This window comes from Camelus dromedarius, chromosome 1, assembly GCF_036321535.1.
Source record: "Camelus dromedarius isolate mCamDro1 chromosome 1, mCamDro1.pat, whole genome shotgun sequence".
NCBI lineage: Eukaryota > Metazoa > Chordata > Mammalia > Artiodactyla > Camelidae > Camelus > Camelus dromedarius.
The window spans coordinates 6659288-6683847 of NC_087436.1; the positions used below are offsets into that span (position 1 = coordinate 6659288).

General features: G+C 48.9%; 1 protein-coding gene across 2 annotated transcripts in view; it reads left to right on the forward strand.

Annotated features, from left to right (window-relative positions):
• The first annotated feature begins 229 nt into the window (after positions 1-229).
• The window catches only part of FNIP2 (folliculin interacting protein 2), a 103893-nt gene continuing 79562 nt past the window's right edge, over positions 230-24560 (forward strand). For both annotated transcript variants that reach the window (XM_064487034.1, XM_064487126.1), the window contains exon 1: positions 230-375. In XM_064487034.1, the coding sequence (XP_064343104.1) occupies positions 269-375 (107 nt within the window). In that variant the 5' untranslated portion in view covers positions 230-268. The remainder of the gene's footprint in view (positions 376-24560) is intronic.

The following is a 24560-nucleotide window of genomic DNA, read 5'->3' on the forward strand; positions in this document are numbered from 1 at the left end:
CTCCGCGCTCCCCACCTCCCCGCGTTCCTCCCCTCGCCCGCGGGAGGGACCTGTCAGCGCGCGGCGGCGGGCCAGCGCCGTCATATGACCGGCCGGCCGCCCCGGCGCCCAGCACAGCCCCTCCGCCCCCGGCCCCGCGCGCCTGCCGCCGCGATGGCCCCGCCGCCGCCGCCGCCGCCTCCGCCGCCGCAGCCCCCGGCCGCGCGCTGAGCCCCTCGAGCGCCGCGCGGACCGGATCCGAGCGGAGCGGAGCCCGAGCGGCCGCGTCATGGCCCCGACCCTGCTCCAGAGGCTCTTCAACAAGAAGGGCGGCGGCGGCTCGGCGGCAGCGGCGGCGGCCCCGGGCCGGGCGCCCCGGGAAGGACCCGCCTTCAGGTGAGGGGCGCAGCGCGCCGGCGGGCGAACGGAGGGATGGAGGCGGGGGATGAGGGATGGAATGAGGGGGATGAGGGGAAGGGAGAGGAGGCGGTGGAGGGGAGGGGGCGGGCCGCCCGGACCCTGCAGCCCCAGGCTCCTGCCCGGCCGGGCGTCGCGGGCACTCTCCAGCGCGGCCCCGAAGCCTCCGTGCCCAGGAGGGTCCCTCGCCCCCCTCGCTCCCCTCACCCCCTTCTCTCCTCCCTCCGGCTCCTTCCTCACCGCTTGGGGTCCCTCCCCTCCCGGAGTTGTTGGGGCTCAGGGGGAATCCCCACTTTGCTCGGGCCTGGACGCGGAACCGGGGGTCCCTGGGGTCCCGGGGTCTGGGGACCCCTCCCGCAGAGCCGCCGGGCTGCACTGTCACCCTGGGGGCAGCCCAGCCTATTGTGTACGTGACAGTGTCCTGAACTTGTGAAGGAGCAGCTGTCGCCAGCAAGGCATCTTTCTTGTTCCTTGCTGTAGGTGACCAGTTCTCAGACGGATGATGAAAGTCTCTCGTTTGGAAGGGTGATGCCGCGTGAGGTCCGCAGGGGGCGGGATGCGTTCCCCATCTGCTGAGACCCTCTCACAAAGCTGATGCCGCGTTTAGGAGGGCTGACCTGAGTGCACACCTTTAAAGGGGCACTGCTCTCATTGCTGGAGCGTTTCCCATGCTTTATGTTGATTTTTCTCATTCATTTCCCCGACAGCCTTGTGAGGTGGGTGCGATCTAATCCCCCTCTGACAGCTGAGGGGACTCAGGGTCACGGAGGACCCCAGCAGCTTGCCCAGAATCCACAGCAGTATGAGACTGAACCTGCTCTCCACCCCAGCTGTTTGACCATAGAACCCAGTCTTTGTAACCTCTTTCTGCTTCCAAGGGCTAACTTTTAGAAGAGGCCTTAGAATGACCTAGACTGCCTTTCAGCACACTGATCTTGAGAAGTTCGTTTATTTACCATTAACAGTTTTTTTTCCCCAGCAAATATTTTATTGAGCGTCTACTTCCAACTCTGACATTCTGCTAGGTGCTCTTTGGCCAAAATGTCTTGCAAAAACAGTGTAATGTTAGACCCAGACTTCTAGACCCAGTATTATAAGCCTTTTAAAAGTTTGAAGTGAAGATTTGGATACATTTGGGATTAAGTTTTATGTTGTGGGTTTTGCTTTTCTTAAATTCCATTCATTTAACTCCTCACTGCAGTTAGGTGAACATTCCCCATATTTTGTGTTTGTGGAGTGCGCATGTGTGGTGTTCTTTGGAAGGTGAGTTGCCAGGGCGTGACACCACCTTCGTTAAATTTGCACGTTTTCTTTAGGCTGCCCAAATGCTTACAATTTGGGTAGGGAATTCTATTCCTCTCACTGCTTTCAGTCCTGTGTCCCTTCTCAGAATGGTAGAATTACTTCAGACCCAGGGTGTGTAATTTCTTCTCTTCCCTCCCAGTGACCCAGACTCGATCAAGGGAACAAAGCCTGGAGAGAAAAGGGTGTGTGTTTCAGGTGTCCTTGTTTTGACAGCCCCTGTCAAGGACATGTAGAGCCGTTTCCAAGGCTGGCGGAGATGGTGGAGTTCCAGGGCCATTGTTTCCTGTGCTCTTTGCTCACTTGCCCACCACTGTCTTCTCCCATCCACAAGTTATAACTGAGTGTATTTTGAACAACAACAACAACAAAAAGCTGTGGCTATATTTAGGGTCTGGCCATATTAGGGAAATTGGTTTAACTTTGCGGGAACATTTTCAGTGTAGTGTTCCGACTTCCCATTGGTGTCTAATGAAGAGCACAGAATTGTGCGAGGGAATGTCTTTTGGTTTCCTTTTTGGTGACCTCCTTAGGATTTTCTACAAGTTTTTAAGGTAAATGCCTTTGAGAGAATTGGAGACCTCAGGGGCCTTCGGCAGTGGCCCTGCTAAGGACTTATCGTGGAAAAAGAAGTGACGTTGCAGATGTTAAAGACTCAGGAAGATGAGGACAAGTCACCCATGACACACTGCATGGAGGAAGGGCGCCCAGCAAGCCTTTCCCCGGCTCGCCTCACCTGGCTTCACTCTTAGGTGCTGTGCAGCCTTCCTGGGAAAAACCTCCTGGAAAAGTCCCCTTTCTTGCCCTGCAGAGCAATGACCTTGCGTTCCGTCTCATAAAGATTTAACCAAATAGGAGCTGTCATGTGCTGTTCGGGGAAAGGGTACCTCAAATAGGGGATGAGCTGCCCTGGGAAGCCTACTTTGTAGTCGAACAGACTTCCAAAAGTCCAGGTGAAACCCTGAGGTTAAAACTCTAGTATGCCTAGCATGAATCTGTATGCTTTTCTTTTTTTTTAAAATTGAAGTATAGTTGATTAACAATGTTGTGTTGGTTTCAGGTGTACAGCATAGTGATTCATAGATATATATTCCTTTTCATATTCTTTTTCACTATACGTTATTAAAAGCTGTTGAATATAGTTCCCTGTGCTGTACACTAGGACCTTGTTGTTTATCTGTTTTGTATGTAGTGGTTTGTATCTGCAAATCCCCAGCTCCTAGTTTATCCCTCCCCATCCATGAATTTGTATTTTTCAGTGCATTTAAATACAGGCTGTACATGTAGATTTAAGAATGAAAGGAAGATTCAGGTAGACTTTGGGGGGGGGCAGTTTTGTAGCATAGATTACCATATATTTGGGGAGAAAAACCTAAGTAAAAATAAGATCTAATTTTTTATGTGTATCTTGTTGCTGCAGAGCATTTAGCTCTCTTTTCTCGTGGTGATGGACTTGGGTAGTTCTCAACCTTTTCTCCAAGTCTCTACAGTCTCACCCTGTACATTAGTCTGTTCACTCTGTGCATGTCCTCGTCACTCCCCCGAGTTTCCTGTGTGCTCTGGTCCCTCTGGTTCTCACCGGACTTGATTAGGGAGAGTCTTTTCTGCCCAGTGTGAGTAGCTTACAGCGCAGGTCATTTTCAGATCTTCATCCTTTCCGGCCTTCCACCTAAAAAGAGAATCGTCACAGTTGAGATTCCTTCTTAAGTGTATTTCTTTTAGGGTCTCCACAAGAAGCCCTTTTCATAGCTTTGAGGAAACAGGTTCCTAAGAAAACAGAAAAAGAATCCGAAGTGATTGAATTTACATGTTCGGGAGATGAAGTTAGGAGCACAACGTGATTATGGTATTTGTGAAGTGTGGACTCTAAAGTTATAAAATTGCACTATGGTCTTGAAATTTGACAGGATTCTCTATTAGCTGGTTTTGACAATGTTTTCGCCTTTAATTCATCACTACTTAAATATATATTTGAATAACCCTTTTTAAATTAAGGATAAATCTTAAACCAAAAAGAATATGAAAATGAATATATGTAGGTATATGCATGACTGGGACATTGTGCTGTGCACCAGAAAATGACACATTGTAACTGATTCAATTTTAAAAAAGGATAAATTAGCCACAAAGGATAAATTAGAACAAAATGAGATTATTTGTCTGGTGGCTTGAATGCAAAGTAGAATCGGTTCTTGGTTACCTTGAATCTCGGGTCAGCATGTTCACAGAGGGCGATTAAAAAGCCACAGTGTGCCCAGTGACTTCTTGCGTGTCTGGTTCAAATCTGGTGCTTTATCTTAAGGAGTTTTTTTTTTAAATGTCTCTGGTAAATTATTGGACCAGTTTCCACCTCAGACGTGTACACGAGAGGGAGGTGATAAAGATCACAGGTCATCGTACGTTTTATTCTGGACTAGTCAGATGGAGAGAAGAAGCTTGTGTGTGTATCATCTGGGATATGAGGAGTAAACAAAAGCACCTCAGCTGCTCGGTTGGGTCGCGAGCTGGGTAAGCGCTGGGACGAAGAGACCCCCCCACCCCGCCTCCTCCGGTGCTGAAGGGCTCAGGCCCCATGGCCTAGTTAGTGCTAATCCACGTTGTTCTGTTAGAGCACATTTAAGTCATCTGTTCCAGGGAGAGTCTAAGCATAATTTAATCCGCTTACCATCAGGATGGCAGGGGGTCTGGTGCTCCTCTGCATGTGGCCCGTGTGAGTCCAGGTGGGCCGTCCGGGGTCCTGCCTGCGGGAGTTTGCAGATCACACACCAAGACGACCAACAGCACATTGGAACCTGTAACAGGAAGGTCACTTGGACACCCGTAAAGAGTCCGTCTTTACCCGAAGTCCAGCATGAAGAACGCGCGCTTCTCATCCTGGGTGTGACCAAGGGCAGGACTGGGATTTATCTTCCCTCTGACGGAAGTGCCTCCTGCCGCTGCAGCTGCCTCCCAGCGTTTCTAACGAGGTTTTCCCGGGTAGGGCAGAGAATATTCTGGAAGAAGCACAGAGCAGTTCCACTGCACTCAGACTTAGTGACTATATAACATAAGGCCCAGGACACATAAATGACGGCTTTGATTTCTTTCTCCGGCTCCCTAAAAGTCTCCCCGGGGGTCTCCCTGCTGCTGCCCGGGGCCCCTCGGCACACCCGTCACATTCCATGTCCTTGTCCCGAGCCGGGCCGCACGCCGAGGGGGTCTGCGGCACCTGCGGCCGGTCCCTCCCGCGGGCCAGGTTCTGTTAAGAGCGGTCGGAGGACGGATTGAGGAGCTGGCCATTTTCAGCCCTTCTTGTGCACCGTGTGGACGCAGGATCCACCATGTCCCTCCACCCCTCTGGGCCTCAGTTTTGTCATTTCTAAAGTGACAGCGCCCATCCTGTGCCAGGAGGTTGTGGTAAGGAGGTAATATTTTTGAAGATTTTTTGAAAAGAATAAAATGCAGTGGGAAGTGATTTGAAGTATTACCAAGAGCCATTTAAGTCATGGAATTCAGTGTCATCCATATTGAGGTGTCACTAACATTACATTTTCAGAGGCTGTTTTCTCCCTCTGTAGTTGGGAGACTTGAGACAGAACTGAAGGGACATGTTTTTATTTACTTATTATTTTTTAATGGAGGCACTGGGGATTGAACCCAGGACCTCGTGCATGCTAAGCACACACTCTACCCCTGAGCTACACTCTTCCCCCTTACTTGTTTTGTTTGTTTTTTTTTTTTACCTTGATAGTGTCATTGATGAGGACATTGAGTCTTCAAAGGAGCATTAAGACCGCCCACAGGCAGTAACTCCAGCCTGGATGGAGGTGTCTGGGCGTTCAGGAAGTTTTAGGACTATGGTGTGTTTTTCAGAATTATTTGCAAGTTTGTCTTATCAAGAATAAAATCTTATTTATTGGAAAGGGATACAGCTGTGCAGCCATGTCTTTATTTTATTTATTTATTTAATTTTATTTTATTTATTTAATGGAGGTGCTGGGGATTGAACCCAGGACCTCATGTATGCTAAGTACGCACTCTACCCCTGAGCTACACCCTTTCCCCCAAATCATTAATTTATGTATGTTTATACACATACACACACTTGCACATATATCCACACACGTGTACATATATTTATATGTGCATATGGAAAGGTGCTCTCTAGAGAAAGTGAAAACAATATACAAATTTACGAATAATATTTCAAATAGGAGCGTGTGACTGATGACGTGTGGAAGAGAGGTCAGGGCACTGCACCCCCGCACGTTCACAGTGGGTGGCAAGGGGTGGGTGAAGGATTTGTCGTACTCCTCTGTGTCTTCGCTCTTGCTGGTGTTTCAGATTTTGCTCTAGCGAATCTGGGTTGCCTTCGTGATGTAACTTACTTTACAGGTTAAGTGGCCTTTGGAGTTTTTTACATTGTCACATAACACTTGTGGAGAAGCCTGATCTGACTAAAAACTCTTCATAGACTTTTTTCCTCTTTGTTAAAATAACTGGTAGTTCCTGTTATTGAAAGTAATATGCTGTTAATTTTAACGTACAAAACCTAAGTCCACTGCGATCCTTAGGAAGCCAGTTGAACTGGAGAAGTTGATCACTGCAGGCAACACACGTGCGCAGTTTTAGCTGGTGGAGCAGGGTCCCGACTTCCCCGAGCCTCGCTCAGCCCAGCGTGGTCTCCTCCAGGGCTCCGAGCGCAGTTTTGGATCTGCGACCAGCTCTCCTGCTGCTGATCAAGAGAGATCTAAGTAAGATTTGTCTGAAAGATGCTTGGAAAAAAGTGACACAACCGTCTAGGTTGGGGGAAGAGTTGGGAAACTTACGGGGCTTGGATCGGATGTTTTTGAAGCTGAGACGGCTCTGTCATGTTAAGTTCTGAAATGTGATTGTGTTGCACGTGGTCATTTGACTCCGCAGATGGTCTTGAGAGATGGGCCAGTGGTCTTTTAACGCCCAGAGTGCAGCTCCAAAGAGAGCGCTGGGTTCTTTTGCTGTGGCTTTAGGTTGTGTTTCCATGGTTTGCTCCTGAGGTCAGCTCAAGGAAGCCACTGCTGTTGTGTTTCCTTGGCACAGGAAGTCGTAAAAATGGTCCTTGCCCTGGTGGAAAGACTTTGAGGCCGGCGTGAGCTCCTGGCGGGTGAATCGGATTTGGGAACTGGCCCTGCGCTCATTCCCCCAGACGCTGCTTTTCTCGGTGTGGGCGAAAAAGAACCAGCGTGTTGTCTCGACTGCCCAGGCCCTGGCCTCGTGGGCGATCACGTCCTGGGCTGTGGAAGTCAGTCTTTCCCTCGCGGGTAACAGTGGGTCCCTACTTACCAAGTGTTCTTTTTATCTCAGGTTTGTGAAAAATGATTATTATGTGAAAGAGGAAAAACAGGATGGACGTTTCCAGCTAACTGGGCATGTAATAGTGATTTCCTTCAACTCCACCCCGTCTGGAAATGGACCGTCTGTGACTCACCGCTCAGGGCCACACAGGCGCTTTTGTGAAGGGTGCGTGGAGGGGAGGCCGGGGTGGGGTCCCCCTTTCGTTCAGCCGGAATCTGGCCAGCTGCCTTGATAACAGACTTCTGGAAAGGACAATGTGCCTTCTCACATACTGTGCTACAAGCTTTTTTCTTGTTGCACTCTCTGTTTGGGCCAAAATAACACAGTATATTAAGTGCAGTAAATGGGGCCATTAACATTCTAACGTGGGTGTGCGTCGTGTGGCAGGGTGTGTAACATTTTATCATTAATAGGAGTCTGGAACCCCGGACATCGTATTTCTAACTCTGTGCTTTCCATTTCTCTGTATACATAGAACATCTTTCTGGTTATCTGTCACTGAATCTTGTTGAATTTGTAGCTCTTGCCCTAGAATTAGTGCCCAGCATAGTGTTATGAAGAGATACATGTCTGCTTTATGAAGATGGTGTTATCACCACACCTGACACTTTTTCATCATAAATGAGAGCATTTCTCTATTTGAGATAATACATCTTTAAACAACTGATTGCAGGTGTCTGAAAATGACTGCCAATTCACACAGGGTGTCTCAGTGACGATGGTGACTGGCTCAATATAAATTTGTCCCCCAAAGCTGATAGGGACGGACTGAGACCCTGCCTGTCTGGTGGGAACCTGAGTCTAGTTTCCAGTGAGGACAGTTGTGTGTTGGAAGGTAATCATGTAATCACATGGCATATGTCAGCAACCTAAATAAACTGTGTGTTTATGATAGAAATATTTTTCTAGGAAAATTGATAGCCTGTTTGTTTGAACATACCCTAGGTTACATTGTGTAATAGATACCAGTAGAAATGAAACAGGTACACAAATGTACTTGATGATTTAACACATCCTAAGAAATATCCTAACTTTAGAAGTCTCTCTTTTTCCTTGGTTTAAGAATCCTGGAGACCTTGCAATACTAAATGCAGCATTGCCAAGATTTACTGGTCAGATGGTCATTGTTTAATTTTATTCATTTGTGGCCCGCTCTGACCAAAAGGTGTGTGTGTGTTTAAACATTTTATCCATGAAACTTTTCACAGAACATAGTATCATTTGTTTTGATGGCTTAACAAACAGAAAACTAGCATCTGCTTACAAGTGCACACGCATTAGTTAAATGGAATTGAGTGATTTTTGCATTTCACTGGTAAATTCTGCTCCTGAAACTTTTCATTCAGTTGTCATGGCAACTCTATTCCTTCACAAGTTGAAGACAAGGCAGATGTTAACCTGCATGTTTCTCAAGAGATGAAACAGGTGTGATTTAGGATGTGTTAAGAAGAAGCAACAAAATCACCTGTCTGATCAGCTCTGCCTTTTAACACCTCATAAATACTAAAGATCGCCAACTCTTTTTCCCTAGTGCACCCAAGAAATCAGACATTTTCCTTCTTCTGTCTTACAGTTGAGACCCTTGGGGTGAGGGGGGAAACAATTCAGTGTTTCTTCTCATTTGGCTCTTAATTAACCATCCTCTTTTGCTCAAATTCTTTTGTAAAAGACAATTGAAAAATAGTAACAAGAATATCTTTTAAATTTGCCATTTGAAAACATATTTGCAAGTGATCGAATGAAAGAAGCGAACGTCCGTGTTGTGGTTGGAGGGCAGATATGGGGGCTGTTCTAGGCCTGGGTGTGCCCCGTCCTGGCTGGAGGGCTCAGTGCAGCGCTTGGCAGGACATTGCACTTCATAAATAGTTGTTAAGCGGATGAGTGAATGAATGAGAGTTTTGCAAATGATGATCCTCAAAGATTCTCTGGTATTCCAGAATCTGACTTCTTGATATATTATGTTGTTGTTTTTGGTTTTTTAGGGTTTTTTGTTTTTTGTTTTTAGCAGGGAACTGCCTTTCTTGATGTTTCTCACGTGCAGTGTGTCATCTTTCAAGGGAATCTTGTTACAGACAACTCAATTTCCTTCTTGCCATTAATATTAATGAATTGTTTTTCTGGTATCAAAATCATTGGGTAAATACTCAAGGGACCTGTCCTCTCAAAAAAACAAACAAACAAAAAAAAAACGAAAAAGAAAAATCAACAGCTAAAAAAGACACATAAGAAATATGTCTGAAACCCAGTTATAAAATCCCACAGCTGTTGAAAGCAACCTAGGGAAAATTATTTAATTTAAATAACATCTGCGAACCTCTGAAATCACTAGCTGTGCGTCGGTAACGGTGAAACTCTGTTCTGTACTTTTTAGATTCGTTGAGTTTTTGCATGGCTTGGTAAAACGGAAATACATTACAGAGTGAAGTTAGCTAGTCGGTTCTTTCAGATTTAAGATACAGCACACTTAATCATAAAAACTGTGCCAGTATTCCAAACCCTGCAGACCATGTTCGCCTGTTACAGGAAGTAAGTGCCTTGGAGGAAAGGTGGAACCATCTCTGCTTTCCATGCGTGATGCGTCCATTCGAAAAACTAACTTAGAAATGGGTTTCTGAATCTGCCGTGTTCTTTGGGAAGAGTTAGCTCAGAACCACATGTCACCGACGATGGCCTCACCGTGTGAGGAAGTGGACTATGAGTAAACATTTTCCCCACGCGCTTTGGCCATGACTGTTTGCTTTAGGATGGTCCATTGAGCAAGTCAGCTGCTAGGGCAGAAGGAGGGGGAGGGCAGGGACAGCTGTCTCCACCCAAAGGGCAAAGAAGGCTCCTCGGTCCTTTCTGAGTGAGCCGGGCTCCTTGGGGACCCTGAGGACACTGGTCCTGGCCCCTCCTGTGGGACACCGTGCCCTGCCTGGCGCCACGTGGTCCTGAGAAATGGCTAATACATTAAATTATGAGTTTATTTTGTTCAAGATAATTCATTTTTAAAGGCACCTGATTAAAAATCAAACCCTGTAGGGGAGGGTACAGCTCAGTGGTAGAGCGCGTGCTTAGCATGCATGAGGTTCTGGGTTCAATCCCCAGTACCTCCATTAAACGAAAAAATACATAAGTAGATAAATAAATAAATCTAATCCCCCCCCAACAAAAAAAGAAAAAAAGAAAAAAAACCAAACAATACAAGATTATATGCATTTAAATATAAGCGCCTCTCACTTTTCACCCCCTGATCTCTCTTCGTAAAGGCTACCAGTGTTAACACTGGTTTCTTTTAGTATACCCTACTGGAAATACTCTGCTCAAATACAAGAAAAATACATTCTCTTTCATTCACACAACACAGCTGTTCAGCATGTTGCTCACAGTGGTCTCATACTCCATTGACTGAATGCGTGTCGTACTCTGCTTTACCCGGAGTTCTCAGGTCTGCTGCACACCACGGGGGCCCCGAAAGAGCGATGTGCCCAGACCTTCTCTGATCCTGATGTAACTGATCTGGGTGCCCACGTGCCTGTCTTTATGAACACCCCCCACCTCAGGTAATTTTAGTGTGCAGCCAAGTTCGCTCATTTTCACCAGTCCCCTATTGATGGATATTTAGGTTATTTTCAGGCATTTTTATTTTGTTAGAGATGTTGAACTCCTTGGTTGGAAGATTCTTGTGCATTAGCTCAAGTGTATATGATGTATTAATTACAACATATTTTATATGTATATAATATGTTATACATATATAATTTGCTATAATATATTAAATTTAACATAACACTCATATAATCAAATGTTTGATATGGTAAATAAACCAAAATCAATTGGTACCTACAGATGAATACATTAGTAAAATATGTAAATGTATGACCAAGGACTGGAAAGGAAAACAGAAAACCACAACAGGTGATGTCATGGGGTAATGAACTTGCAGGCAAATATCCTTTAAAAAACATTTCTTTACTATTATCAGATAGTGTGGGCAAAAAATAAAAATTAAGAAAAAATTTATTTTATAAGGCATATAGCTATTTGTGGTTTTAAAGATGCATGTTCATAGAGTAAACCTCATTAATTAGTGGTCATATTATGGACTATCTACATAGGCAGCTTCTCTGGGACCTTTTGAGAGGCCAGTAGTAGCTGCTTCTCCGAAAGGTCAGAGCAGACCCTCTGGTGTGTGTGGAGGAGGGACTGTGTTCACGCCGTGCACACGTGTGTGCAGAGCAGAGCTCTGTGCTGTGTGGCTTTTCGGCGTCACCCTCCTCCTGCCTCACAGTTACCCTCTGGGAGTGGGCGTTTTCTTAGCTAATCTGTAGATGGTGAGGTTGTAAGCGTTTACAGAAGAAAACCCTGAGGCTCGCTGGAGGTTGCCGTGTGGTTAGCAATGACCTGGGAATCCAAGCCCAAGGCCAGGCGTGGTCTGTGTCCCCTCTCTGCACGGTGACACTTGAAGTACCTGTGACATTGATGTTCCGTGGGGTTTATAAGGAAGTGTGGGGTCTAAACGTCACTTCTGGGGGCTTCCTACTGAATGGCGCAAGCAATAGACACTAAGTTGAGACAGCGAATTCTACTCCGGGGCCGTAGTTCAGGTCCAAGTCTCCACTGTCCTGTTAGGATGAAAGCAGCGGGGGAGCCTCTTGGTCTGGCTGGTGAGGGGAGGCACCCCTGAGGGGATGAGACCAGATGGGTGGGATTCAGAGAGGAGCAAATGAGGAAGACTTCCCACCGCAGGGGTGCGCTGGGGCAGCGAATGCGCTGGTCTCTCTGAAAGAAGAGGGCTCTGTGAGGCTAGCCCTCCGGGACCAGGTTGTGGAGGGAGGGCCTCGCAGCTTTGTTTGTGTTACATTTTAGATTTAGGGGACCCCAAAGAGTAGGTGGGAGTCCTCAGTCTGTACTTTGAGAGTTAATGGATAGAGCTGGGACTTTGTTATGTATTTGCCTTCCTGGATCACTTACACTCACCTTACAGCGCAGGACACATCCTCTCTGAATTTCTCTTCTGTAAAGTGGGTGTAAAATTGCTTCTCTTGCAAGATTTGGAAGGCTGGAGGTGACACACGTTGGTGATACCTACTGCACGTGCTGGGCACCAGTGGGCCTTCAGTGAAAGGCAGCTCTTTTGTTTTCCTTTTTTTTGAGGTATAGTTGATTTATGATGTTGTGTTAGTTTCTGGCTAAGGCATAGTGATTCAGTCATATAAATACACACTGCTTTTCATGTTCTTCTTCATTATAGACTGTTACAAGGTGTTCAGTATAGTTCCCTGCGCCGTGCAGCAGGCCCTAGTGGTTGATCTATTTTATATACAGTCGTGTGTTTCTGCTAATCCCACACTCCCAATTTGTCCCTCCCCCAAAGGCAGCTTTTGTCTCAGGGTTGAGTGTCGTCCATCTTTCCCTCCAGCTCCTCCCCTGCATTAATCCCATCTCTGGGTGAAGCCAAGACAGTAGGGACATGGCAAGGAGCTTGTCTTCATCAAAAGGTGGGCTTCCCGCTCTCAAGGCGCTGGCTCAGCGCAAACACCTGGCATTTGGATGCTGGGAGCCAGGCTGGTGCAGTGTTACCATCTGTGACGTTCCTCAGTTTCCCCCCCTCCAAACCCCAGACTTCTCTTACCTCCATAGGGAAGGAACAAAACTGATATAAGCCCGGAATGTCACACTCCCACCTTTATGGTTACCCCCAAGCCTATGGCAAAAGCCATACTTGGTAAACCTACCAAGTTTGACCAATCAGTCTCTCTCTCCTTAAATAATGACCTTATCTGTTTAGAGCTGTTTGAGGTTCACAGTGGACCTGAGATCAGGTTGCAGATTTTCCTTCTGCCTCGTGCCCCCACCCATGCAGAGCCTCCCCGGTCGTCAGCCCCACTCAGCAAAGCGATCCGTTGCTTATGGAGGACAGACGGACACCCGCACAGCCCAGTCACAAAGCCGCGGGTTGACCTTTGGGTCTGCTCGCTGCTGTGCCCTGTGAGAGTCTGGACAAGCGTACCATGCCGGTCTCCACCCTTACAACATCACACAGAGTGTCTCCACGGTCCTGCACATCCTCTGTGCTCTCCCCAGCCCAAAGAGCGCTCTTTTTTGGGCTCAGGAGCTCCTTTTCATCCCTGAGTAGTTTCCAACTGTTCCGTTTCTTGTACTGATGAATTCCCCCAGTATTTGTTAAGAGCCAGTTTCCTGAAGTGTAGACCTCTTCCAGGCGGGGGAGTTTGTGTCTGAGCACTCGTCGATTTTTACAGACAGAAAGGGAAGACGTTTCCCCGGGGAAAGGAGAGAGCGGCATTTATCCCAGAGCTAGAAGGAGAAGGAGCTTCCTTTTGTCCCATGGGCTCCTCTGGCCAAAGTGCTGTGTGCGGCCCCTCGTGTAGGGGTCCTGGTTGGATAACCCGCACCCCTGCCCCCTCTAGTGGATGTCGCTGCGGGCAGCCTGGTCCCAGGAGGCACAGCTCCAGACACGTAACCTCTTGTCGCCGGGCCAGCCCTCCTCCGGCAGCCCAGGTGCGCTGGGCTTGGGTCTCACGGCCGCTGGCTGTGGAGCAGCTGTTTAACAGGGGGGCTCTTTCCAGAATTGAGTCCAGATCAGCGCTCGTGGGTCAGGGCTGCTGTGTTCCAGTCGGCGGACCCTAGTTAGTAGGTCACTTCCAGGGGAGACAGCCTTGCCCGCACGTGTTAGACCTGCGCCATCTCCCTGTGTTCTAGAAACCTCTCTGTGCAGGGCCGGGACCCCCAGGACCCCGGAGCTAGTGTGGGGCGAGGGACGCAGCCATCCCTGAGGATGAAATGACAAGGTGTCTCCTCTCCTCCAAAACAAATCCCACGTGTGTTCACCCGCAGTTGCACCCTCTGCCCAGAAGACTCCCCCTTTCTCCCTGTCCCCCTAGTGTCTGGGACCGGGGACCTTGGCCAGCTCTGCCCCGAGCACTGGGGGCAGCAGACTTCACTTTCTTTTTCTATCTCTTTTCTTTTCTTTCTGTCTGACATTCTCAGTAAGGATCACCAGCAGATTAATTCTTCTGTGGCCCTTGTGGGCTGAGGAGGTGGCCTGACCTGCGTTGGTTCGGTCTGGCCCGCTGACCGGGATTGGAGGCTGAGATGGGGCCTCCATGCTGAGCGAGTGATTATGGGTTTATCTGTCTTCCATGACTTTCCCCGCATGTGGTTTCCTTGGGGACCTGACCTGGATGTGTGGAGGAATGTGCGTGGAGCCTGTTTCAGAGGGGAGACCAGACAGGGCATGAGAGGGACGGGACTGTAAACAGAGTAAACAGTCCTTAAAAGGAGCAGTGTATGATCAGACAGAGGAAGGCAAATATTGTCTGGTATCGTTCTATGTGGAATCTTAAAAAAAAAATGATACAAATTCTATTTACCAACCAAAAACAGACTCACGGACCCAGAAAACAAACTATGGTTACCAGAGGGGAAAGGGGCGGGGAGGGATGAATTAGGGGTTGGGGATTAATAGCCACACATGACTGCATATAAACTAGATAAACAGTAAGGATCTCCTATATAGCACAGGGAACTACGTCTATTTCTTGTAATAACATATAATGGAAAAGAATCTGAAAAGAAAAAACATATATGTATGTATATGTGTAACTGAATCACTTTGCTGTACACCTGAAACTAACATCACAAATCGACTACACTTCAATAAAAATTTTTTTTAAAAAAGCATTATGTGAAACAGTGCCCAGGGTTTGGGGCTGAGTCACCTGGGAGAATGGTAGCAGAATTAGTGGAAATAGGGCCGTCACAAGGGGAAGTGACTTTGTAAAGGGGAGTACGGGCATTTGTTTTTGCAGAGGCCACGCTGGAGGTGAGTTGGACACTCCAGTGATGCTGTTTGTGGGGCAGTGGGGGTTGGGGACATGTTAGGCCAGCGGGCCCAGAAAGCATATATCTTGCTCTTAAGACTTTTTGTTTCTTGTTTTTTGTAGTTAAAAAGTTTGATCCATAATTGGTATATAACATTGTATTAGCTTCAGCTGTACAACATGATTCGTGATTTGTATATGTTGTGAAACAGTCACCTCGGTAAGCCCAGTTAACATCCATCGCTTGACACAGTTACCAAAACATTTTTTCTCATCATGAGAATGTTTAAGATCTCTTTTCTCAGCAACTGTCAAATACGTAGCACAGTATCAACTACAGTCACCGTGCCGTACAAGACTTTTCCTTTCCTATTTCCTTCCTCAAAATTACTTTGGTCAAAATTCTGTTTGCTCATCCAGACTCCGTTCAGATGCCACCTCTGATTGTCTTGCTGACTGCCCCAAATGGACATGCTCTCTGACTCCGGAACTTACTGGATTTGGGGGTTTTTTTGTTTGTTTTGTCTTGCTGGCACTGACAGCATTCCACTGGCTGGTGTTCTGAGTATCCGGAAACCACCGGGTTCCACCTTGAGAACACGGAGCACCGTGTGTCTGTTGCGTGGTACCCAGCCTGGCACTGAGGACGCTGGGGAGCTCCCAGTGTCTCAGTATGTTTATCTGAGCTGCTTTTTGTTCAGCTGGTATCACTCCTTAGAGGAACATAAATTATCAGCCATTGTATAAAGCTCCTCTTTGTGCCCAAACTCGCCTCTAAAGCTTGAAGAACCTCTCCCGGTGCTTGCATTTCAGAATTTAACCAGTACATGTGTGTAGGGTCCTGTCCGTGCCTCTGCCTGTGTTTACCCCTTTTTTGTTCTTTCTTTTCAGTTGCAGAGTTAAGTTTTTTTACGCCTTAGAGCCCCTTCTCTATGGACTATTTTATCTTCTTCTATATCGGTTCTAGTTTAGATTTCTGAGGTTCACTGCCAAGAAATGGAGTATTCTGCTAAATATTAATATTCTGTCCTGTTCTATCCTATTCCATTCTATTCTGTTCAAGAACAGAGTCCTCTGAGAGCTTTGTTTCCTCGGAAGAACTTGAACATAAGCCTTCCCTGAATGGACCACACCTTTGCCCACTTGCTTGTCTGTGTGTTCAGAGGCCCCTGAAAGAGCTGCCTGTGTGCACTCTTCAGCTGGGCATTGTCGTGCCATTGGCAACGTGGCCTTGACCCTGGCCGGCCCGTCCCTCAGATCAGCCACGAAAACGCTGAGTCCACTCTTCACCCCCTGCCACTGAAAAGACCGCCCTGTTTCTACTCCTCCTTCCAGAGAAGTGTTTGTTTAGCCCGTCTTCTGTGTTCTGGCCCTAATCCAGCACTCCGTCCACGATAAACATTGACTGGCTTCACACCGTTCCATCCTCCTACAGACAAGGGACCAGATACCCGTGTACCAGCGCAGTTCCCACAGTACAAGCGTTGATGGCAGGGGAGATGCGGGTGAATGGAGGAGTGCTTGTTTGATTTCTCATGGCCGTCCTTTAAAAACACAAACCGCCCAAGTTTACTGGTGCATCAGTCCTAGACGCTTGCAGCTTCCAGGGGCTGCCAGACGTTTGTTCCTCCCGTTTGAGTTTTGCAGATGTCAGTTTTGAAATAAGTGGGCCAACTAGGGCTTGAGACTGTTTATTTCCCCCATAAATTGTGGCTGTCTTCAAATGGCAGTGAGGTTGACAGTGGTTTTTATTTCCTAGTGAACACAGCTTGGTTTGGGAAGAGGCTCCGATAGTCACCCTCTGCAACCTTTGTTCTGTGACAGTCTTGGTCCCTTTTTCCTGGAAAAGCGGTGATAAAGTGACTGGCGTCAGACGTATTGCAGTCTTGATCTCCTGGGGTTTCCTTCTCCTTCTGACCTTCTGTGATTTCCTCTGCACGATGCTGTGCCCTTAATTTGCCGCTTTAATCAGCTCAGATGAGGTAATCTCCTAGTAGGGAGTCGGGGTAGGAGACACAGCTTTCTGAGTATTGCTTCTTAAAGCCCTAGGTCCTCTTTTAACCCCCGAGTCTGTGACCTGACTTGTACGTCTGAGACAGATGCACCTGTGACTCCAGGTGGAGCTCCCATCTCCTGGAAGTCTGGAGCTGGAGGGTCTGGTGCTTAGATCTGTCGGGACAGTTAGGAATCTGCCCGTCCCCGATGAGTGCAGTCAGCCCAGGTCCTCTTAATTAGATCTCCTCTTTTCCTTGGGAAAGGCCGGAGAAGATCCGTTTCGTCTGTGAAATGTAGTGGTGATGGTTTCAAAGTAGAAACAAGCCAAGCTGGAGGTTTAGGATGCTGAAGTTGGGAACCACGTTGCTGCATAAACCAATTTTCCCTGCAGTTTTCTTTTCTAAACAGCGTGGTGAGAGAGGTGCACATGGGTCACACGTGCCCCTGGGTGCTAGAGGCCAGTGTTTCAGAGAAAACATTGTTGATAAGACAGACTGAACTGCAATCGTTCACATCAATGTGGATTTTCTTTCCTAAGTAGGTGTGTTTGTCTCCTAGAACAAGGAAGCAGGCTCCCCGCCAAGGCGCTGGTGGCCTGCGCGGGTGGAGCGGGTCGGAAACGCAGACCACAGTTCCTGCATCAAGCCTCTACTGGTTTCCAGTCCTACAGATGTGGCTGCTTCCCTTGTCTTGCACTTGTGAAAAATTGTTGTGACTTTGCAGCCAAAATGCATTTTATATTTTTTAATGATCGTAAACCTGTCCTGCTGTGCGTTGTGAACCCTTGCGTTGTTTTCACGAGATCTGTGCGCCTTCCTGGCACCGAGATGCTCAGAGCCCCTCAGACTCCGGTCCAGGCTCCTGCACGCGGCAGGGCGGGGCTGCTCTCTCTGGGCTCTGCCCCAACCTCGGCACCCTCAGCTGAGCTGTCTCGCTTCCTCACACAGTTCTGAGCTTTCCCTTCCCGAAGGTGTCTTTGCCTGGAGCTGGCCCCTCCCTCCACCTCTCACCCGCGGACTCCTGCCTTGTGAGGGTGGGCGCAGTGGGGGCTTGGAGCCCGACTCCAGCCGTCCCAGGCGACAGCATCGCTCGAGGCTGTGTGATCTTGCTCCTTCCTGGGCCTCTCTGTGCTGTGCTGCTGGGCTCCCGCTGGTACTTCGTGGTGTGGTTGTGAGATGTCGGCCGGCTGGTCTCGTGGAGTTAGAGCAGTGCGTGGTCCATGGTAGGTGCTCTAACAGCTGGTCGCACCCACCCCCCAGCGGACCAGACAGCCCTGCCACCTCCTGTTCATCATGCACTGTGGGCACCGTCCCACTGGGCTGTCCCCGCCTGTGCCTGACTCTGCCCAGGCCCACTAGGTCAGGTGACATGCCATGTCCGTGTGTTCACAGGGGACCCGGTGCCTGGCACGTTGACCAGAGGGCCGGTTAGCTCAGGCCGTAAGCTTAGTGTCTGACCTCAGCTTTCCTTTCCCCATGTGAAGACCTTTTTGGCTTTTTTTGGCGTCCTTTTTATTTGGAGTATAGTCAGTTTACAATGTGTCAATTTCTGGTGGACAGCATCATGTTTCAGTCATAGATATACACGCATGTATTCCTGTTCATATTCTTTTTCATTATAGGTTACTACAAGGTATGGAATATAGTTCCCTGTGCTGTACAGAAAAAGCTTGTCGTTTATCTGTTTTATATATAGTAATTAGTATCTGCAATTCCTGAACTCCCAATTTATGTCTTCCCACTCCTTTCCCACTCAGGTAACTGTAAGTTTGTTTTCTATGTAAGTCTGTTTCTGTTTTATAAATAAGTTCATTTGTGTCTTTTTTTTAGATTCCACATATAAGTGATATTATTTGATATTTGTCTTTCTCTGTCTGACTTAATTCACTTAGAATGATGATCTGTAGATTCATCTATGTTGCTGCAAATGGCGTTATTTTATTATTTTTATGGCTGAGTACTATTCCGTTGTATAAATACACCACAACTTCTTCATCTACTCGTCTGTCAGTTGACATTTAGGTTGCTTCCATGTCTTGGCTGTTGTAAACAGTGCTGCTGTGAACACTCGGGTACATGTTTCTTTTTGAATTAGAGTTTTCTCTGATAGATGCCCAGGAGTGGGATTGCTGGATCATATAGGTTCCTTTTAAGCTTTTATTTGGGCTTTTGATGAGAAGGGAGATGAAGGAAACGACCGTCTCCTGGTTCAGCCTGGGGTCCTTTGTGGGAGGTTTGAGGCTGTAACGTGCGCTGCCTGGGAGGAGGGGCGGTGCACGCGGACGGGCCCCTGGGATGGTGCCATGTTCTCCGAGGAAAGGTCACAGAGGGCCCCACGGAGAGCTGGCTGGACTCTGGAGGAGCAGCTGGTCAGCACTGACGCCGGGGGCAGTCACGGCCACCGCCCCCGCTCTGAGCACGTGCTCCCAGGCTGTCCCGGCACCCGCCTCTGTTGGCCACGACGCAGCCGGAGAAGCCCTGGTGTTCTCCCCTTGCGTGCTCCGTCTGTGGCCAAGAACAGAAACGGTGTGAAGGAAAGGCTTCTGCGAGGGTAGAGTCGTCTCTGGCCACGAAGGATGAGAAGTGTTTCTGCCCTGGGGGTGATTGCTGGTCCTGGCCGCCCAGGGGCAGGCTGCCCTCGGGGAGAGCGCTGCCTCTCCTGGGGCAGGGGTGGGGAGGGGCTGGCTGCGCTGCTCTGAGCCCTTTGGTCAAAGCCATCCGAGGCCTGGCGCACTTGGGGAGTGAGGCCGGCAGTGGACTGCTGTGGACTGGCTGCAGATTGGACCCCCACAGCAGTGTAATTTGGCACAGGTCCCGTGTCTGAGCTTGCCCCTGCGCCCTCCATCCGCGCTGGCCCGAGGGGACAGTGGTGTGGGCACAGTTTGGTGGGCACGGACTGCAGGCAGCGCCGCTCCAGGCACTTCCCAGTAGAGCTGCCGAATGTGTTCTCATGACTGTTTATATGTGGGGCCTCGTCTCCTTCTGAAGAAAGCAAGGCAGGACGCATAGCATTAGGGGTGTGTGTGCACACACGTGTGCATGTGTGTGCGCGTGCGTGTGCGCATGTCCCACCTCTTATCACGATTAGCTCTGTGGTTTGGGGCAAATTGCTCTCCGTCTCAGTCTTTGTACCTGTGGGTGGAAAGAACGTCCCTGTTAGATGAGACGGTGAGAGCATGGTGACCTCTGATTGTGACAGGCATCCAGGGAAACGGATGAACAATTTCCGAGCGTTTTGCCGGTGGGCCTTGCTGGGCAGGGCATGAGGGGCGGTTCCCAGTGCTCCTGAGAGTAAGGGCCAAGGGCACAGTCACTCTGCCCAGGCTTCCCAGGCCCTTCCCGGTCCCCAGGCCACCCTGTCCCTGGCTCTTGGTCTCTGCAGAGTCAGAGGAGGTGGGGGCGTGTGTCTCCACACCTGGCTGAGCCCCTCTGCTCCGGCAGGCGTGCTGCCCCCGGGGACGCGTTCACCCAGATGCAGCTCTGCTTCTACAGGTCCCTGTGCTTTCGCGGTGCCGTCCTGCAGCAGCTGCTCTTCGTCTGCTGGACGCTGCCCAGTTTCCCGCCACACCCCCCACCCCGCCCGCGGAGCCTCGGAAGGAGCAGGCTTGGGGGTGTATGTGTGTATGTGTAGCATGGCAGGCTCTTCCCGCCTGGAAGTCATTCTCACATGGTTAAGACATTAAAGATGTTATTGTTAGGAGGAACAGTTGGTCCATTTATTTGTTAGAATAATGGCTCTGTTACAGGCTAACCTGGGTTTGTAGGACAGCCAGGTACTCTGGCCGCCTCTGTCACAATGCTTCTTTTTTTTTTTTTAACATTTTTTATTGATTTATAATCATTTTACAATGTTGTGTCAAATTCCAGTGTTCAGCACAATTTTTCAGTCATTCATGGACATATACACACTCATTGTCACATTTTTTTCTCTGTGAGTTATCATAACATTTTGCATATATTTCCCTGTGCTACACAGTGTAATCTTGTTTATCTATTCTACAATTTTGAAATCCCAGTCTATCCCTTCCCACCCTCCACCCCCCTGGTAACCACAAGTCTGTATTTTCTGTCTGTGAGTCTATTTCTGTCCTGTATTTACGCTTTGTTTTTGTTTGTTTGTTTGTTTTTGTTTTTTAGATTCCACATATGAGCGATCTCATATGGTATTTTTCTTTCTCTTTCTGGCTTACTTCACTTAGAATGACATTCTCCAGGAGCATCCATGTTGCTGCAAATGGCATTATGTTGTCGGTTTTTATGGCTGAGTAGTATTCCATTGTATAAATATACCACATCTTCTTTATCCAGTCACCTGTCACAATGCTTCTGACGTGTGTTCTGAGCTAGAAAAGCAGACTTATGCGTGAACTCCGGGACCCCACACAGTACAGCCTCATTCAGAAGTATCTGCTGGGCGTCTCCATGTTCCAGGCACAATGAACTGTTAGGGCAGGGAATGAATGGTACGTCCCTGCCCTGGGGCAGTTCCGTTCATGTAGGTGTGTTCCACGCTGTTCTGTCCTAACGTGCACGAGAGGAGCGAACCCTGTGCCGAGAGGTAGAGGCGGGGTCTTGCCGGAGCCCCTGGTGAACGTCATTAGTGACTGGGGTCTAAGCCGGTGGGTTCCTGCAGGTTTCAGGTGGACTTTTTTTTTCCATTCAGGACTTTCTTAGGCTTTTTAATCTTACCGTTTGGAGAGTTAGATACTAAATATATATATACATATATATATATTTATATTTATGTTGGTATAAATAATATACTATATATGTACTATATATATTTAAGTCAATTTGCTATTTGAGCTCATGATTTTGTTTATTCTTATTGTCCTTCCATCTTCTCTGTAAATGATTTTCTAAAAATAAAACCCAAATTACCCTGATTAGAATTTGTTCCCCAGTTTTCAGAAAACCTGGCTCAGTGGGGTGGAGAGGTGGGGGCTGAGTGTTGGGGGGTGGCAGCAGATGCAAACATGGACTTTCTGGTAGGACTTGTGGTTGCTCCGAGACACGCTCGGGCTGCAATGTCTCCAGCCTCCTCTCTAACTTCATTTTTATTTTCAGCGTCCACCGATACTCTGGGCTTTAGCTGTTTTCTTCTGTATGGAGAGGCCTAAAGAAGTCTCTGCACTGGGGTTCTGGTGATACTAGGAGCTTTACCAGTTACACCAGCGATGGTTAAGATGCAGGAAATCCTCCTTTGGGGCGTCACCACTTCCCACGGGCTCACAGAGCACGGCTGTCGGCAGGGACCTCAATGTGCCCCATGTGTTCCCTCTCCTGCACGCTCTCCGCATTGTGTGGAGTGACACAGGAGGGCTGTGTGAGTCTGTCATCGACCCGGACAGAGCTGCGTAGAGAGACGGGTTATAAGTGGTATAAGGTGTGTTTTGGGCCGGCGGGGTGGGCATCTGATGGAGCCGTGTCCCTGAGCAGGTGACAGACACGGGGACCCAGGCAGCAGGGTCTTCTGGTCTTTTTCTTCCCCTGGAGGAAGCAAACCTTTCCCCGTGGAAGGAGGCACAGGCCATGTGGGTGAGGCTCTGGGTGACAGACATTCCTCCAGTGCCTTCTGCTCGCCCAGCACTGAGCTGCTTTGTGGGGGCGCAGGGAGGACTACGACACGGTCTGCTTTTCTGGAGCTCACGGTCGAGTAGAGGAAACGGTCACAAAAACCGTCTCAGGTACTGGTCCAGTCAACCCGCATCACCCGCGGGTTCCCCGTGTGCAGGTTTGCCTGCCCACCGAAATCAGTGCGTGACCTTCAGGTCAACACTTGCGCCGTGTTCACGGTCATTCAGGGCCGTGGGCAGGTGGGCAAAACCCTGCGGGCTCCCTAGTGCGCCTTCGCAGCGGAGGTCAGACGGGGTGGCCGCCCCTGCTGGTTTCAGCCCTCCTACGCAGACAGGAGTCTGTTTTACAGTCCGTTTAGTGTGCAGGTGTTGTTTTTCCTTTGCATTTCTGTGCTTTTTGTTAGTGGTTTTGCTGTTTGAAATGGCCCCCAAGCTTAGTGCTGAAGTGCCGTCTAGTCTTCCTAAGACAAAAAGAATGTGATGTGCCCTGCGGAGAAAATGCATGTTTGATGAGCTTTGTTGGGGTGAGTTCTGGTGCTGTTGGCTGTGATTTCAGTGATCATGAAGCAACAGTACATATTAAATAGAGGGTCTTTAAACAGAAACATGCATAAAACAAGATTAAGGACTCATCACTGTATGAAATCTTGTGGCCAGAGACTGGCAGGAGCCGAGCCCTGTGTCTCCCCTGAAAGCAGTGGCTCGTTAACCAGTTTCCATAGCGACCGTGTGGCGCACAGGACCAGGTGATGGGGCAGCATCCGCAGGCAGCTCAGGATCGGCACCTGATCCCAGGACGAGTTCTGAGGTCGTTCCGGCCAAAGGACTGATGAGGTGAGGAGTCAGAGCAAGGGCTCGTGGGGCTTGAGAGGTAAGAAGTAAGACCCAACAGTTTCATGGGAAGGGCACTGGAAGCTGAGGAAGTCAGGGCAGGCTGGAGAGGGTGGGACGGCTGTGTGGCAGGGCTGTGGTCTGAGGCGTCCTGGAAAACCGCTGGTGGAGAGGGCGGGAGCCTCGTGGTCATGGTCAGCATTCACAGCCGCAGGGCTCTGAGACTCAGAGATGCGGAGACTCAAGGCCCCGAGAGCAGCACAGGTGGTTCAGCGTCCACGTGTGCGGCCGTGTGCGCGTTCCCGGGGATTCCCAGCCCCTGACCTGTGATCGGGAATCTCGAAAGCCCAGGTGCAAAGAGGCAAAGTGTCAGATGAGTGGCTGGGATCCTGATGGCACAGAGGGAGGTGCTGCTTTGGTTTACAAGTCCCACCTCCTTTGCCCCGTGGGGAGGCCCTGGGGCAAGAACCAGCAAGGTTTGTTGACGGATTAGATTTGGGAGGGCGCGGGAGGGAGTGGTCAAGAGTTGCCCCCAGTGTTGACTAAGAGTCACGAGATACTCTTTCTTCTGCAGAGAGTGGAGCGAGCTCACATGTCCGGAGTGTTCTCTGTTCTCCCTTGGTGGCCACAGTCCTTCAGTTTTCGGTTCCCTTGTCATGTGACTGTCATTACTGCGGCATCAGAGGTTGGCGACCGTGTGCAGTTGACAGAAAGAAGTAGTGAGCCCTCTCGGGTCTCTCTGTGTGGCTTTGGGAGGTGACCGCTTCCTCTCGGGCTCTCAGAGGTTTCGCTCTGGTCACCTCCAAATACTGCTCCTGCCGGCCTGGACGGAGCTGGGTGTCTTTCTCACGGTCTGGAGGTGGAGGGGAGGCAAACGTAGTTCTTCAGAGTTTCCCAGGGCTGCGGGCGCTGCCTGATTCGGTGGCCACCAGCCATGCGGGGCTGGTCTGAGCGGTGTTCTCTGCATATTAAACTCACCCTGGATTTCAAAGACTGTGTGAATTATTAAAATTCACTCCGTCTGTTTCTTTTTTGCTTTTTTAAATGTGAGTACTAGAACGTTTTAAATTACACGTGTAGCTCACAGTACATTTCTGTTGGACGGTGTTTCATTGCTCCCTTTGGATTTCTAGGGAATAATTTGAAAATACTGTTAGATGGTACTAGTTATAAAGATCAAGTTCTTGGGTCCACTCGTATTTATAATTCCGTGGAAGTTACTAACGTACCTGAATGTAGCTCTTGTAAACAGGAGTGCTGTCATGAATACGAAAAAGGTCTCTGCCGAGAAAAACTCCTCCCTAAGAACTGTGTTCTTCGTTTTG